General features: G+C 37.9%; 2 protein-coding genes across 2 annotated transcripts; both read right to left on the minus strand.

Annotated features, from left to right (window-relative positions):
* Positions 1-5,548: 5,548 nt before the first annotated feature.
* Positions 5,549-6,471, minus strand: LOC122041969 (cytochrome P450 71A1-like). The gene is made up of 2 exons (XM_042601869.1): positions 6,446-6,471; positions 5,549-6,370 (listed from the first exon to the last, which is right to left on the minus strand). The coding sequence occupies exon 2, from the start codon at positions 6,365-6,367 to the stop codon at positions 5,747-5,749; it is 621 nt and encodes a 206-aa protein (XP_042457803.1). The 5' UTR covers positions 6,368-6,370; positions 6,446-6,471; the 3' UTR covers positions 5,549-5,746.
* A 2-nt stretch (positions 6,472-6,473) lies between these two features.
* Positions 6,474-11,693, minus strand: LOC122043914 (cytochrome P450 71A6-like; the record flags this gene model as incomplete). The annotated part of the gene is made up of 2 exons (XM_042604478.1): positions 11,342-11,693; positions 6,474-6,766 (listed from the first exon to the last, which is right to left on the minus strand). Coding segments are annotated over exons 1-2 (645 nt in total), but the record flags the coding sequence as incomplete, so codon positions are not given.
* Positions 11,694-15,566: the final 3,873 nt, after the last annotated feature.

Here is a 15,566-nt window from a genome sequence, read left to right on the forward strand (position 1 = left end):
TATTATCCTGCCTAAATTATGAATGACATGTGCATAACCTATTTGAATTCTAAAAATACACAGAGGCAAACCCTAGCTCTGATACCAATTGTTGGTTAATCCTAGGAAAACGTACCGGTTCTACTGTACAAAAAAAATTTTGTACAAGTGTCAAACATTTCCTTAAATAACTTATTGTGTTCTTTAGAAGTTAAATTAGGAATCGCAGACAGAACTTAACATCATTGATTTCAAATTTAACTTATCTGTTCTTAATGGTTTAGATTTGAATCGCAAGCGGAACTTAACACTATTGATTCAAATCTACCTAAGTTATTAATTCCATAAATATTAATTTCTAAAATTGGCTTCCAGGACTGCATGGCAAGGCACATGACCTTCTTGGATATGGGAGCAACCACCATCGCCTAGGCAAAGCCTTTTAAGGAAAGCTAATATTTATTTCCTTAAATAACTCTAGGTTAACCAAAAAGAACAATCGAATCACAAATTCGAAAAACAAGAAAACACAAAATCAAAAAATAAATTCGATAAACTAGATCTAATTGCCTCTTGTATTTAGAATTCTTACAAAGAAAATAACTAGTATGATGCGGAAGAAAACTACTAGTTATACCTTCTCTTTGTAAGCTAATGACCTCGAGATCTTCTGTCGTATTCATCGCCTCGCCTTGGATGTCGTGTGGGCGACGATCCTCCAAGATGAACACCACCCAAAAGAGCTTCTCCTCTTTTCTAAAATCCGGCCACCAACACCACCAAGGAGAAGAGAGGGAGGGTCGATCACTTGATGATCTCCAAGTAAGAGAATAAGAATTGTGTCTCATGAAGCCCCCTCACCCCTTCTTTTATATTACTTGCCCAAGGCAAATAAGGAAAAACTTTTTACAAAAATAAAATCATCCAAGAGTTTTTTCTTTTCCCTTTTAATTTTTCCTTTTCTTTCCTCTTGATTGAATCAATCACCAAAATTAATTTTTGTGATGATTTTATATTTTTATTATGGCCGGCCCCTTGCTTGGGCACCAAGCAAGGTGGCCGGCCACCTTATCAAGAGGAAAAAGGAATTATTTTTCATAAAATTTTATAAGAAAAACTCTTATAAAATTTTACAAGCTCTCTTTCCTAAAGTAGGAGTTAAAAAAGGAAAGTTTCTAAAAATTAAAATCATGTTTTAAAATTTAAAAACTCTCTTATAAAATTTCCTTTTTTAACATGATGATAGAAAATTTTAATTTTAAAACTTATCTCCTTTTTTTCTTAAACCATGAGGATGGTTAAAAAAGGAAAGTTTTAAAACTTTTAAAACTCTCTATTAAAACATGTGGTCAAATTCAAATAAGGAAAGTTTTAAAAATTAAAATCTCTCTTTTAAAACTTATAGTTTTCTACAAAGAGAAGATTTTAAAAATTCAAAATAACCCTCCTATTTGAATTAATATTGGCCGGCCCCTACAAGCATGGTCACCAAGCAATAGGGTCGGCCCCTATAAGAGGATGTGGTCGGCCATTGCTTGGTCACCAAGCAATGGTCCGGCCCCCTTCTTAGACACCAAGAAGAGCCTTACATTTGGATGGACTTAAGGCTATAATGAGGCTACGACAGGAACCTAGAGGAGAAATTGGTTTTGGCCTTCCGATGAGCTTGAGTATCCCGTGCTCGCCCCGAACACACAACTCAAGTTCATCGATAATAACTCATTCCACTAGAGAGTTATTATCGCACTACCGTACCAATCCCAAATTACATTATGGGTTCCTTCTTATCATGAGTGTGTTAGTCTCCCTATGTTTAAGATTACGAATGTCCACTAATTAAGTAAATTACTGGCAACTCACTTAATTAATATCTAGCTCCAAGAGTAGTACCACTCAACTTCATTGTCATGTCGGACTAGATCCACCTGCAGAGTTTAACATGGCAATCCTGATGAGCTCCTCTTAGGGACATTCTCAACCTAGATAACTAGGACACAGATTCCTTCTATAATCAACAACACACACTATAAGTAATATCATTTCCCAACTTATCGGGCATATTGATTTATCGAGCTAAACCTCACCCATTGATAAGTCAAAGAAATAAATATTAAATATATATGCTTGTTATTATATTAGGATTAAGAGCACACACTTCCATAATAACTAAGGTCTAGTTCTTTTACTAAGTCAGTACATGTACTTACTTAAATGATCCTACTCAATACACTTAAAGTGTATCAGTGTAATTTATTAGTCAAGATAAACTAATACTTAATTACACTACGACTATTCTGATGGTTTGTTCCTTTCCATTTTAGTCGTGAGTAACTTGTTTATAATTTATAGAGAACCGACAACATGATCTTCTGAGTGTGACACCACACTCCATGTTGTCTACTATATAAATTAATTGAACAATTACATTTAACAAATAAATGCAGATATTGACCAATGTGATTCTTTTATTTCAATAAATGTTTACAAAGGCTAGGCTTTCAATATACACTCTAACAATCTATGCCCACAATTTCAACATCTAAAGTTTTATTTAGAGTTGCTTCGTTTGCCTCGATTGGAACACTCTCATTTTGTGAACGTGATGTTATCGATGCAAGAACTTGACTTCCCACAGTTGGAGTAATTTACATAGAACCCTCAACCTCTTTATCATTAATTTCCATCTCAAAAGATATATCATAATATCAAAAAATCATATTTACTCATCCAAATAATCTCTACATTAACAAGAACTTGTAAAGAAAAAAATTGAATTATTTTAAGGTAAGCTTGTGTTAAGGGAATGCACTCAGATAGAAATAGAAGTATTAATTTAAGAAATTATGGCAAGACAAAAGAATAGGCAAATAATGATAGAAGATATGTCTGAAGCAAAATCATTCCTACGACATCCACTACTAGAATGAGATCGCATCATCAATAGCTACCCTCGATCGACCAAGCTTAAAGAGAAGAGAGGGGTTCATGAGTCCCCATCAGGCATGTTCTCCACTAGAAGAGAGTTGCCCTCCTATACTAAAGGAAAGGCCGATCTAGGAGCTAGGTCATCCATTCAACTTCAACTAGGACCTCCACCAAAGCAAACGAGTGAAACCTTGAATGAGGATACTTTAGTAGTCCATTAGAGCTAGCTAGCCACCCAACCAAGCTCAAGCAATCAAAGAGCAAGCTCCACCATCTCCCCAGCAGAGGAAGCGAAGTAGAATTCATGAATCTAGGAAAAGAATGAGAAGAGAGAAATTGGCACAAATAAAAACTTGAAATATGGCTCACCTGACCGACGGGAGCAACCATTGAAATGTTAAACGACAGTGGAAGTTGAGTGGGGATGAGATGAACGGCGATGGATACGACAGGCAAGAGCCGATGGGAGATGTAGATTGCCAATGGGGACATGAGATGATGGGAGATGCAAATTGTAGAGTCTAGAGATCGATGGCATACGAGAATGTGTAGGCCAACGCCGGCGATGGGAGACTAGAGAGGTGCAGGGCAAAGACCAAACTTAGAAGGGAGCGATGATGGGAGACTAGAGAGGCGTCAAAGGGAGCAACGTCGACGAAGATCAACGCAAGCGAAGAGCAAAACCACAAAATAAGGGTTTAGGAATTCAGGATTTTTATCTGACTTTTATTATTATTATTATTATTATTATTATTAAAATCTAAACTAGGGCAGGTTCGAGGATGGTGATAGCATCCTCATACCCGTCCTAGTTTAACTTTGGGGATTTTAAAAATCCCTGAACCCAAACTCATACCCGAAACAACTCCCCGAACCCACCCCCGTTTCATGTTTTTCCCATGGGACCCCAACCCATGGGGAAAATGTCATCCCTACGAGGAGGGTGGTGCTTGAGCGTGGCTACCGAAAAGGGTGCTCATCGGCCAAGGTTGTCCGAGGGCAGTGAGGAAAGGACATGGCGCTGCGGCAATGTAAACGAGAGCGACCGAAACAACAATGCAACCTCACTGGCAAAGGGAGAGGACACGACAAAGAGGGGAAAAAATTAGGGCAACTATCAACTTAAATAGGATAAGCCAAATAGACTTTCTAAAACCCAAATCGGATTATCCCCTTAAAATACATAAAAAAAAATATTTTAAATTATGAAAAAATTCATTAAAATTTTAAATATTTTTATAAGTTTATTTCCTTATTAATTATATTATTATTTTATTAAATAAATTTAATTTGGTCAAATTTTAATAATTTTAATTAGTTTTAATTCTTATCACCCTCCTGTGTGTATATAATATTGGTAGCATTTAGTTCTAATTGGTACATTTAGTATGTATGACAACTAGACATTTCTAATACATTTCTTCATGATTAGAAAATTGTATTTATAGAACAACCACGGTTCATTCATCCACAATTTCTATATATCACATATTTATCAATTCAAGAAATTCATTATAATCTTCGATAAACTTCTCGTGCATGATTTCATCGATTATCTAACAGGTTACAAGATCAAGAATTTTATGGATCAAAGATGGTCTCTTTTCTATTCTATAAATATAATGATAGATATATCAATTTTTTTCTTTTTTATGTGTTTGATATATTAATAATCGGCAATAATCAAAAGAGAATCATAACTCTATTAAATTTTCTCAATCAAAAATTTTCTATTCGAGATTTGTGTATATAGTGCTCTTTTTTTCTTGCTATTGAACTTATCATATATGACGAAGGTTGTCTTCTCTCTCAGAGCAAATATAATACTGAGCTTCTCGAAAGAGCTGATGGAGCACGTCTGATCTCTCACACCAATTGTTATAAACAACTTATCTGCAACTTCATCCATTTATGCTATATTTGATCGTCAAATTTATCAATGAATTCTTAGATCCGTATAATGTGTCACTATCACATAACTTGATATTACCTTTATAGTAAATCATATTTGTTAGTTCACTAGTGCTCCCACTAAACAAAATTTGGGAATATGTGAAAATAATAGTTCGATATCTCAAAGGTGTTATTCTACATAGTCTTCTTTTATATTGTTAATCATCTCAATACTTGCATGTCTATAATGATACAAATTGAGCAAACTCTTCTAAAGATAGTACACTCTATTAGTGGATATACAATATTTTTTGGGCAAAACATTATCTTATGGAATTCCAAAAAAAACAACTTATAGTATCTCATTCAATCATCAAAATTAATATAAAGATATAAGCAATACAACGCCTGAAATTATTTGGCTTTGATCACTACTTTTTAAACTTTATCTTATATTAAATGTTGCACAAAAAAATTAGTGTGAAAATAATAGAGCAACATACCTTATACTAAATCTAATCTTTTATGCTCGTATAAAATTTGTGAAAATTAATTTTTATTTTATCCGAGAACATATGACAACTCAATAATTAGTTCTCTTACGTTTATACAAATGATCAAATTATTAACATCTTTACTAAGTCAAATAATATTTCAATAGACTAACGAGTAAACTTAGCATCGGACAACCATTCCAAATCAAATGAGTATCAGAACACTCTAATTATTATAATAAATATTTCCTTTATTAATCTATCAACTATAATTAATTGATAGAATATTATAATAATTGTACTATTTATGGACGAACTAGATTATCAACTAGTTTATTACTGAAACCCATTTATTTCCCAATTACCTTTCTTTCTTTACACCCAGTACTAAGTCACTTCTCAACCATGAGTAGTTATTGGTGTACTTATATATTCATGGTAAGATGTCGATGTAGCTAGTGTCGACGGGGCTTTGCCACAAGGACAAGTTTGGATTTCCTGTGAATCACAATTCCATGCCCTTCATCCGCATCCAGCTCCTCTGCTCTCATCCCATCGGGCAACTCCCAGTCGAAATGAAGCAGTAAGGTGGCCAAGACAAGCTCCAGGGTGACCTCAGCCATTCCAATGCCAGCGCACCCTCTCCGGCCAACGCCGAACGGCAAGTACCGGAAGTCTTTTCCCTTGAAATCAAAAGCACTAGTGTTCAAGAACCTCTCTGGACAAAACTCGTCAGCCTTATCCCACAGCTTGGGATCCCTACCTAAGGCCCATGCATTGACCAACACCCTGGTGCCCTTGGGAATGTGATACCCCTGCAGTTGCGTATCCACCGACGCCTCTCGCGGAATCAGTAATGGTACAATAGGGTGCAGCCTCAGAGCCTCCATGATCACTGCCCTCAGATACTTCATCTCTTCCAATTTCTCCTCCCCAATTATCTCTTCTTTGGCTTCAGCTCCGACGACTTCTCGAATCTCCTCTTGCACTCTGCGCATCGCATTTGGATGGCGCATGAGCTCCGTCATGACCCATTCTATGGTCGCGAATGTTGTATCTGTGCCTGCACCAAACATGTCCTGCTTCCAAATATTAATTGACATGTATGTTTTTAAATTAAGATGAAAGATTAGGGGGGGAATTAAAGAGCATACGAAGATGAGGCCTTTAATGTTCTCTTGGCTGAAGATTCGGGCTGTACGTCCGCCCCAACGCCACTCTGCAGATAAAGTTGCTGGTGAACCCGATGATGACGTCGCTGACGTTGACCGGGCGGGAGGCGGCGGCGGCGGAGCGAATGTCAGCGACAAGAAGGGCGACCTCTGCTTGCCTAGCCGGGCTAAAGGAGAGAACCCGTGTGTGGCTGAGTAGGTGGACGGTGGCGATGCGGCGCAGTTGGCGCCACTGCTCGCCGTACTTGCTGAAGACCAGGTCCTGGTTGCCGTAGAAAAGGCGGTGGGTCACGGTGGTGTGGGGGCGTGTTAAAGTTAATGTGTTGACCATCATTATGAGGAAGTTGGACCATCACTCTTCCATCGTGCATGCAATTGTTGTATGAATCAAAGAGTCACCTTGATAAGCTAAAGAGTCACCTTGATAAGCTAAACGGTTACTTAGCATTTAAGCTTACTTACCCTCTAAGGTTCTTTCAAGTCTATATAAAGGCTTTGTAATCAAAAGTTTATGATATAGAAAACAAAATATCTCTTTCTCCTCAAGAGTTCTACCAAAATTCTTCAATATTTGGTATCAGAGCCTCCAGGTTCTACCAATCAAAATCTATGGCCAGCTCGAGCTTAACAAACATCAACCATCTCATTCCAGAGTTTAATGGCGAAGACTATGATTTCTGGTATGTAAAGATGAAGACCATCTTTCGATCTCTTAACCAATAGGAGATTGTGGAGAATGGAGTGCAAGAGCCCGAGGAAACCACTGCCCTCAACGAAGCCGGTCTGAAGAAATTAGAGAAGTCTCGACAAGCCGACGCAAGTGCTCTCTCAATCCTTCAAAGAGCAGTCACTAAGGCTATATTTCCCAGAATCATGCGTGCCGACACTGCTAAAGAAGCATGGGAGATCTTGCAGAGCGAATTTCAAGGAGATGTGAAAGTGAGAGCGATTAAGCTCCAATCACTACTCAAGGAATTCGAAAATGCCAAGATGCAAGAGAAAGAAACACTCATGGAATTCTCAACCAGAATATTTGATTTGGTCAACATAATGAAATCTCATGGTGAAGATATTACAGATCAGAGATTGGTACGAAAGATTCTCATCTGTCTTCCTGAGAAATATGATCCCATTGTTGCCGTCATTGAAGAAACAAAGGACCTAACAACACTCACAGTTCAAGAAGTGATGGCGTCCCTAAAATCGTTCGAGCAAAGATTGTCCAGACATTCTGAAAAGCCAATAGAGGGTGCATTCCAATCAAAGCTCAAAATTGGTAACAACGAACGAGAGGGCCAATCACGAGGTGGATGGAAATCAAGAGGACGAGGTGGACGTAACTCAAAAGGAAGAGGAAAAGATAACTCATCGAATTGCAGCAACTGCAATAAGCCAAATCACTCCGAGAAGGACTGTTGGTTCAAAGGCCAATCGAGATGCAAAATATGCAATCGATTTGGTCACCTCACCAAAGATTGCCGAAGTAGGAACTCTTATCAGGCAAATCAGGTTGGAGAAAATCAAACAGCTGAGGAGACACATGGAACATTCTATGTATGTCACACAGCCACCAACAAGGAGCAAGGAAAATGGTTACTAGACAGCGGATGTAGCAACCATATGACGCCGATCTCAGAAATTTTCTCTGAGATCGACAATAACATCAATGCTCCTGTTCAGTTTGGAAACGGAGAGCAAACAAAGTCAAAAGGACTTGGGAGAATCGCCATCGAGACGAAGGAAGGTCCGAGCTGCATCAACAATGTCTTGTGTGTGCCGAGCTTGAGTCAAAATTTACTCAGCCTTGGACAATTGGTGGAAAATGGGTACAAGCTCTGCTTCGATAACAATGAATGTGTTATATTTGACAGGAGAGATAAGTCAAAGGTGTTCACAAAGATCAAAATGGTCAATCGAAGCTTCGCTCTCAACATCAATTATGCCGATCTAAAAGCTCATCGAGCTTCTACCTCGGACTACCTGATATCAACCTTATGGCATCGACGACTTGGTCATCTTAATTTTCAAAGCCTCAAAGAATTATCTGGCAAGAGTATGGTGCAAGGACTTCCTCACATAGAAGGAAAGCAACATATATGCGAAGGATGCGCGTTTGGAAAGCAACATCGACTTCCTTTCCCGAAAGGAGTATCATGGAGAGCTAAAGAAAAGTTGGAACTTATCCACACCGACGTCTGCGGACCGATGGACACCCTTTCTCATGCTCAGAATAGGTATTTCATTCTTTTCATCGATGATCACACTCGCATGACTTGGGTCTATTTCATGAGACAGAAGTCGGAAGTATTTATGATATTCAAGAAGTTTAAGAGTCTCGTCGAAAAATAGAGTGGATGCTTCATCAAAACCTTAAGAAGTGACAGAGGCAAAGAATACACTTCTAAAGAATTTCATAATTTTTGTGAAGATGAAGGAGTAGAAAGGCAACTAACGGTAAGGTACACCCCTCAACAAAATGGTGTTACCGAGAGGAAAAACCAGACAATCGTTGAAATGGCAAAATCAATGATGCACGAGAAAGGTTTACCCAAAATCTTCTGGGCTGAAGCAGTCTACACAGCCGTTTACTTATCCAATCGATGCCCAACCACGGCCATACCAAACAAGACTCCGTTTGAAGCATGGAGTGGTAGAAGACCATCGGTGAACCATCTCAAGGTATTCGGAAGCATTTGCTATTCTCAAATTCCAAAAGAGAAACGAAGCAAACTTGACGAATCTAGCGAAAGATGTATTTTTGTCGGCTACAGTACCATGAGCAAAGGTTATAGACTATTTAACCTACAGTTGGGTCAAGTTATTATTAGCCGAGATGTTCAAGTTGATGAAAATGCTTTATGGAATTGGGAAGAAAACAAAGTTGAGAAGAAAGACATTTTGATCAGTACTGACAAAGAAGATGAAATTGAGCCAAGCACACCAGATTCAAGCTCATCTCAACCCAATGACGAAAGCTCAACTGATCCAACTTCATCAAACTCCTCATCCCCAAGCACAACTCCAAAAAGGTACAGATCATTAGATGATATATATGCTACATGCAATTATTGCTTCATTGAGCCTGAGAACTTTGATGAAGCAATCAAAGAAGAATTGTGGAAAAAAGCAATGGAGGAGGAAGTCCGTGTGATTGAAAAAAATCAGACATGGGAGCTTGTTGATAAACCGACAAATAAAGAAGTCATAGGTGTTAAATGGATCTACAAAGTCAAGCACAACCCAAACGGGTCCATTCAAAAACACAAAGCAAGACTAGTTGCCAAAGGTTATTCTCAACAGCCTGGAATTGACTATGGGGAGACATTTGCCCCAGTAGCTCGGCTTGACACAATCCGAGCTATAATTGCATTCGCCGCCAGCAAAGGGTGGAAACTTTATCAGCTTGATGTCAAGTCAGCGTTTCTCAATGGTGAATTGAAGGAAGAAGTGTATGTAGATCAACCTTAGGGTTTCATCCTAAAAGGAAAAGAAGGAAAAGTCTACAAACTTAAGAAAGCGCTATATGGACTTAAACAATCTCCTCGCGCTTGGTACAGTGAGATCGACAACTATTTCAACCAAACAAAATTCGAGAAGAGCAAGAGTGAACCAACTTTGTATGTCAAGCATCAAGGTAATGATGTTCTTATAGTCACTCTTTATGTTGATGATCTAATTTTCACTAGAAGCAACAAGAAGATGATCGAAGAGTTCAAAAATGACATGACTCAAAAGTATGAAATGAGCGATATGGGTCTACTTCGACATTTCTTGGGCATGGAGATCTACCAAGAAGAAGAGATAGTATTTATTTGCCAAAAGATATATGCAGAAAAGATTCTGAAGAAATTCAACATGCTGGGATGCAATCCTGTCTCTACACCACTTATTATGGGGGAGAAATTGAAAAAGGAAGATGGAGGAGAAGCAGCGGATGTCACTCATTACCGTAGCCTCATTGGTAATTTGTTATACCTCACAGCAACTAGACCTGATCTCATGTATGCTGCAAGTCTACTCTCAAGATTTATGCAGAGTCCGAGCCATTTTCATCTCGGTGCAGCAAAGCGCGTCTTACGATATGTTCAAGGGACAACCGACCTCGGTCTAAGCTTTCAAAAGAATCACGCACTTAACCTTGTCGGTTATTGTGACAGTGATCTTGGTGGATCCTTAGACGACATGAAAAGCACCTCGGGGTACTGTTTCTCTTTTGGTTCAGCAATATTCTCATGGTTGTCCAAGAAACAACAAAGTGTTGCACAATCGTCTGCGGAAGCCGAGTACATCTCAGCATCAGTAGCCACTTCACAAGCAATTTGGCTTCGAAGAATCTTAGCTGATCTCGGTCATCATCAGATTGAAGGAACCGTGCTATACTGCGATAACAAATCTGCAATCGCTATGGCTAAGAACCCAGTTCACCACAGCTGAACTCGACATATAGCACTCAAGCATCATTTCATTCGACAGACAATTGAAGATAAAGAAATTCAACTTGAGTTCTGTCGATCTGAGGAGCAATTGTCTGACATCTTCACAAAAGCACTTCCGAGAGAAAGATTTGAACAACTCCGAGCCAAACTTGGAATCCGACAACACATTAAGGGGGAGTGTTAAAGTTAATGTGTTGACCATCATTATGAGGAAGTTGGACCATCACTCTTCCATCGTGCATGCAATTGTTGTATGAATCAAAGAGTCACCTTGATAAGCTAAAGAGTCACCTTGATAAGCTAAACGGTTACTTAGCATTTAAGCTTACTTACCCTCTAAGGTTCTTTCAAGTCTATATAAAGGCTTTGTAATCAAAAGTTTATGATATATAAAACAAAATATCTCTTTCTCCTCAAGAGTTCTACCAAAATTCTTCAATAGGGCGGCTGGCGAAGGCGACGTCGCGGGACTTCAACACCTCTTCAGCGGCGGGCGGCGAGGAGACGATGACGGTGGGGACACTGCCGAGGTGGAGAAGCATGACGGGACCGTACTTGGCGGAGAGTTCTTGGAGGATGCGGTGGGGGAGGGAGCCTGTGAGCTGGTGGAGGTTGCCAATGAGCGGTAGGGTGGGTGGAGATGGGGGTAGGAGATGGGTGGGTGACTTACTGGATTGTGTCCGGCGGAGGAAGTGGACGAGGAGGAGGAGGAAGGGCAGGAGGAGGAGAAGATGAGAAGGGTGAAAGAACTGGAACAGCATAGTGCAAGTATGAAGCATAGCACCTCCCCGCATTGATAGATGAAGAAGGAGAGAGGGAGGAGGATATGAGAGGTGAGAGACTCCAGATTGATAGATAGATATATATTAAATGGACTCGAGCAGTTCGAGTAAGTTACGTATAAAATTTTTGCAATTAACGGAAAATTATTTGTTTATTTGACATGATTTGCTCGTGGGGAAACACACTTCTATTGAAATAATATCAGCAATAGTGTGCACGCTTTCAATTATCTAACCCTTTGGTTGAAGTGGATAACCCAGCTCTACAAATCGCAGTCGGGATCGTTTGGATCGTAATCTTTGGGTCATTTCTGGACCAAGGATTATTAATAGATGAGATTCTACCTATATAACATATAGGGTCCATGAAATCCCATCTATGAATGAAGTGGTCCATCTTCTGAATCGCATTTTACGATCCAGGGGATCCGACGTCTTACAAATCGATCATCAAATAAATTTGGCAGTATAAAGTGTGGTCCAGAGGATCTAACCTCCTACAAATCGATCATCAAATAAATTTGGAAGCATAAACAACTTCTTGTCCAAGAGTTAATGTCCAGATTTTTTATTCAAGAAAATATCTTATAGTGCATGAATCTTAAAGACAGTCCTCTAGGGATGATTTAATATATGATTAGCGCATAAAATATTATCATTATGAGGTCTGAGATTCGAATCTCAGTATAATCGAGATAAATATCTCCTTTAAATATTAGTGACTATTCCAAAAATTAGTAGTCGTCTATGATTTACCTCCTACGTGTTGATCCTGAAACGGATTAACAGGAGCATTGAGACGAATGTATTCACATTTTTGACATCATGAATCGTGAAGACAAATAAATAAAAGAAAAATATTTTTTTTTCTCCCATTACATCAAAATCATTAAAAAATAAAGATCTTCTAAGATGGTTAAAATTATCATAAATGCTCTATCTATCGTAGAAAAACTCCATTTGCAAATGATAAAAAAAATATATCCAATATTTAACAAAAAAAAAATATCTTATAGCAGAAAATTTTGTTAAGGGGAAATTATTCCAGAAAAACATTCATTGTCGCAACATCAACAATAAATTTTTATTATAAAAAAAGTACCGTAGCAAATTCAAAATTCTAGTGTTAGGATTTGTTGTTTCATTAAAACTCATCAACAATCAGTACTTGAGGACCGCTAAGATAATAGATTTATCTTTTATTGAAAATCATCACAATGACATTCACATTGATTAATGTAAAAAAAGAAACTGTTTTTTCTTGCCCGTGAATAAATATATAACCATGAATATAAATAAATAGATTGTATATTTTCATGACAAACACCAACAATAATAATACTCGAACATGTTATAAATGAAGGAAATGGGAGCCCACGTTGTTTAAGAGAAAATGTCTCTTTTACGTTTGGGATAATTCTAATTATAAAATCGTTTGGGATAATTCTAATTATAAAAAGAGCGTCTAAGGATGATTCAAAGGATTAAGAATATGAGATTTATTTTTCATCAAGGAAGAAGAGCATCTGAGGTTACAGGCAAGGGCGGATGCACACTAGGAACCGAGGGGCCCACGCCACCCCCGGGCTCCGTCCATGTTTGCTCCCATCCATGTTCGTCCATATCCGTGAGCATGTCTTTCTCATGCCTTGGCCATCTGCACTAATGGTTAGTAATCATCCGTTATTTACTTCTTCCGTGTTGACCTAAGGACAGATTCACAAGTACACTAGGGTGAGTGAATTACCTTTTTTACCACATAATTTGTTCTCTTACATAACTTTTTACTTATCATATGATATTTTTTTCAACTACATGTATCTGCTATTGCAATGGTTTCTTTATTTCTTCATGTCCAAAAAAATAAGATTGTCTAGACCCAATGGTAATAAATCTTATCAAGTGATTTCAACACTGTATGATAATACGGATATTTATTTCGTGTAATATGGTATGATATGTGGCTTTTGCCAAACACACAAGTGAAAGAACTTTTATGCGGATATATAATATTTGTATAAATACATGTATATGTGGATATAGCTGGTTCAAAATGAATTAGCAAATATAAAAAATGGAATTATATTGCACATTAGGAACTGGATTTAACGTTATACTATATTATATTAATGATTGCGGTCATAAATTATTTTTAGCATATGATGTTAGAAAATAATTAAAAGATACTATCGGAGAACTTATGATAGTTTCCTTAAAAGAGAATACAGATCCTTATAAGAATTTTAAGAGAGTAAATTATGAGAATAATTTTGTTGAAATAATTTATCTAAAATTGAATAATAAAAGAAAGAGTTTCGACATAATACTGGTAAGAATTATGAAACTTCTTAAGTAAATTAATGAAGAAACGAGCGCCACTTAATTTTATTTCATAGAACTTTGGTTCTAGAAAAAATTCTTTATGTTAGATGAGTAATCAAAATAAGTTTATATAAATTCATAGCATTTGCTTTTGTGCATAAAGAAGACTTTTGGAGGTTTTCATATGTTCATATATTTCGGCCAAATTGAGATGATTTTTCCTCATTAGGTGGATCGTGGGTCGTTCACTGGTTGTTCACTCTATGTTTATGTGAATTCTACTCCTTTTGCACTTAGTCGTGTCCATCGAGTTCTACTCCTTTGACGACCGAAACTTCCCCAAGACCCCAACTCTGTCATCGGCTCAATCTGCTTGCTTGTAGGCACCTTCTGCCTCCTCTCCGATAGTCTTAACCATGCGGCATTCAAATATAACGTATAATAATTATTTTCGTCACTTGGTATGCGGCTCCCCAAATCTAAAATCCTGGATCCATCCCTGGTTACAGGATTTAGTTTGTGAACTTGCAAGGACTTTCCGATTTCATATTTGTGATTGCTCTTTCGACAACAAGAGACGGTTTCCTCCACCCAATATTCTCTCCTCTCATAATTCCGCCGTAACGAGGTATGATTTAATGATTTTATACAATTCCAATATAATTCTTATAATGATATCAGAGCATTAGTAGTTATACCGAGTTGCTTTTTCTCATCACCTTGTGCACGATTGATGTGTCGCAGCAGACGAGCGTCGCCAACCGCATCACAGCAGAAGGAGGCCGTGGTAGGGTTGCAGAAATACCGGTGATATGGTCATAGAACAACGACACTGGAGAGCAGCTAGCGTGCTCGTTAGTCTACACAATCGTGACAATGTCGCGATTTACATAGGAGTTACGCTTACGTCGCAGGGGTATGCCGGCGATGGTATTCCTGACACAGCAAAGTTCCCGGGTGGTTGGAGACGCTCCTGTGGCCGGCGACGTGTCTTTGGTAGCCTCTTGCAAATTGTGTGAGCAGGCGTTGACCACCTCATTAGGCCAAGGGTGACCGGAGTTTGGTGCCGGAAAGGACTAGCGATTATCCCAATAGGTCGGTAATAGGCTGGCATGGCCGGTGACCATGTCTATTGTGGTTACGTGGTTGAGGCAGCGTGAGTGACCTGCGGTGAAGAAAGCGGCAAAGAACAAAACACACATGCTGCATGAATATGACGAAGCATAGTGATTTGAGAAAAAAGTTTATTTTTTATAAATCAAATAAAAATAAAAAAATAAATAACGTTTTAGTTTTTTTTTTTTTTTTTTTTTTTTTTTTTTTGGATAAGTGGTTTGATTTTAGAAAATCAAAACTAAAAAAACCGTGAGCGTGAAAAAAAACGAAACAGTAAGTTTAAATCTTACTTCTCTAGTACCGGTTTCATATCAAACTAAATTGCTTTGAACTGATTTAATTTAAAGTTTAAATTATTAGTTGATTTAATTAAATTAGATTAGTTTAATCAGACTCAAATATGATTTAAATCATAGGTTAATTTAATCAAATTATTTTAGTTAAATT

The sequence above is a fragment of the Zingiber officinale genome, chromosome 2A (assembly GCF_018446385.1).
Source record: "Zingiber officinale cultivar Zhangliang chromosome 2A, Zo_v1.1, whole genome shotgun sequence".
Classification (NCBI taxonomy): domain Eukaryota; kingdom Viridiplantae; phylum Streptophyta; class Magnoliopsida; order Zingiberales; family Zingiberaceae; genus Zingiber; species Zingiber officinale.

What these genes read in the sequence shown, in the direction of transcription:
- LOC122041969 (XM_042601869.1), bottom strand. Translation starts at nt 6,367, where the DNA reads ATGTTTGGTGCAGGCACAGATACAACATTCGCGACCATAGAATGGGTC.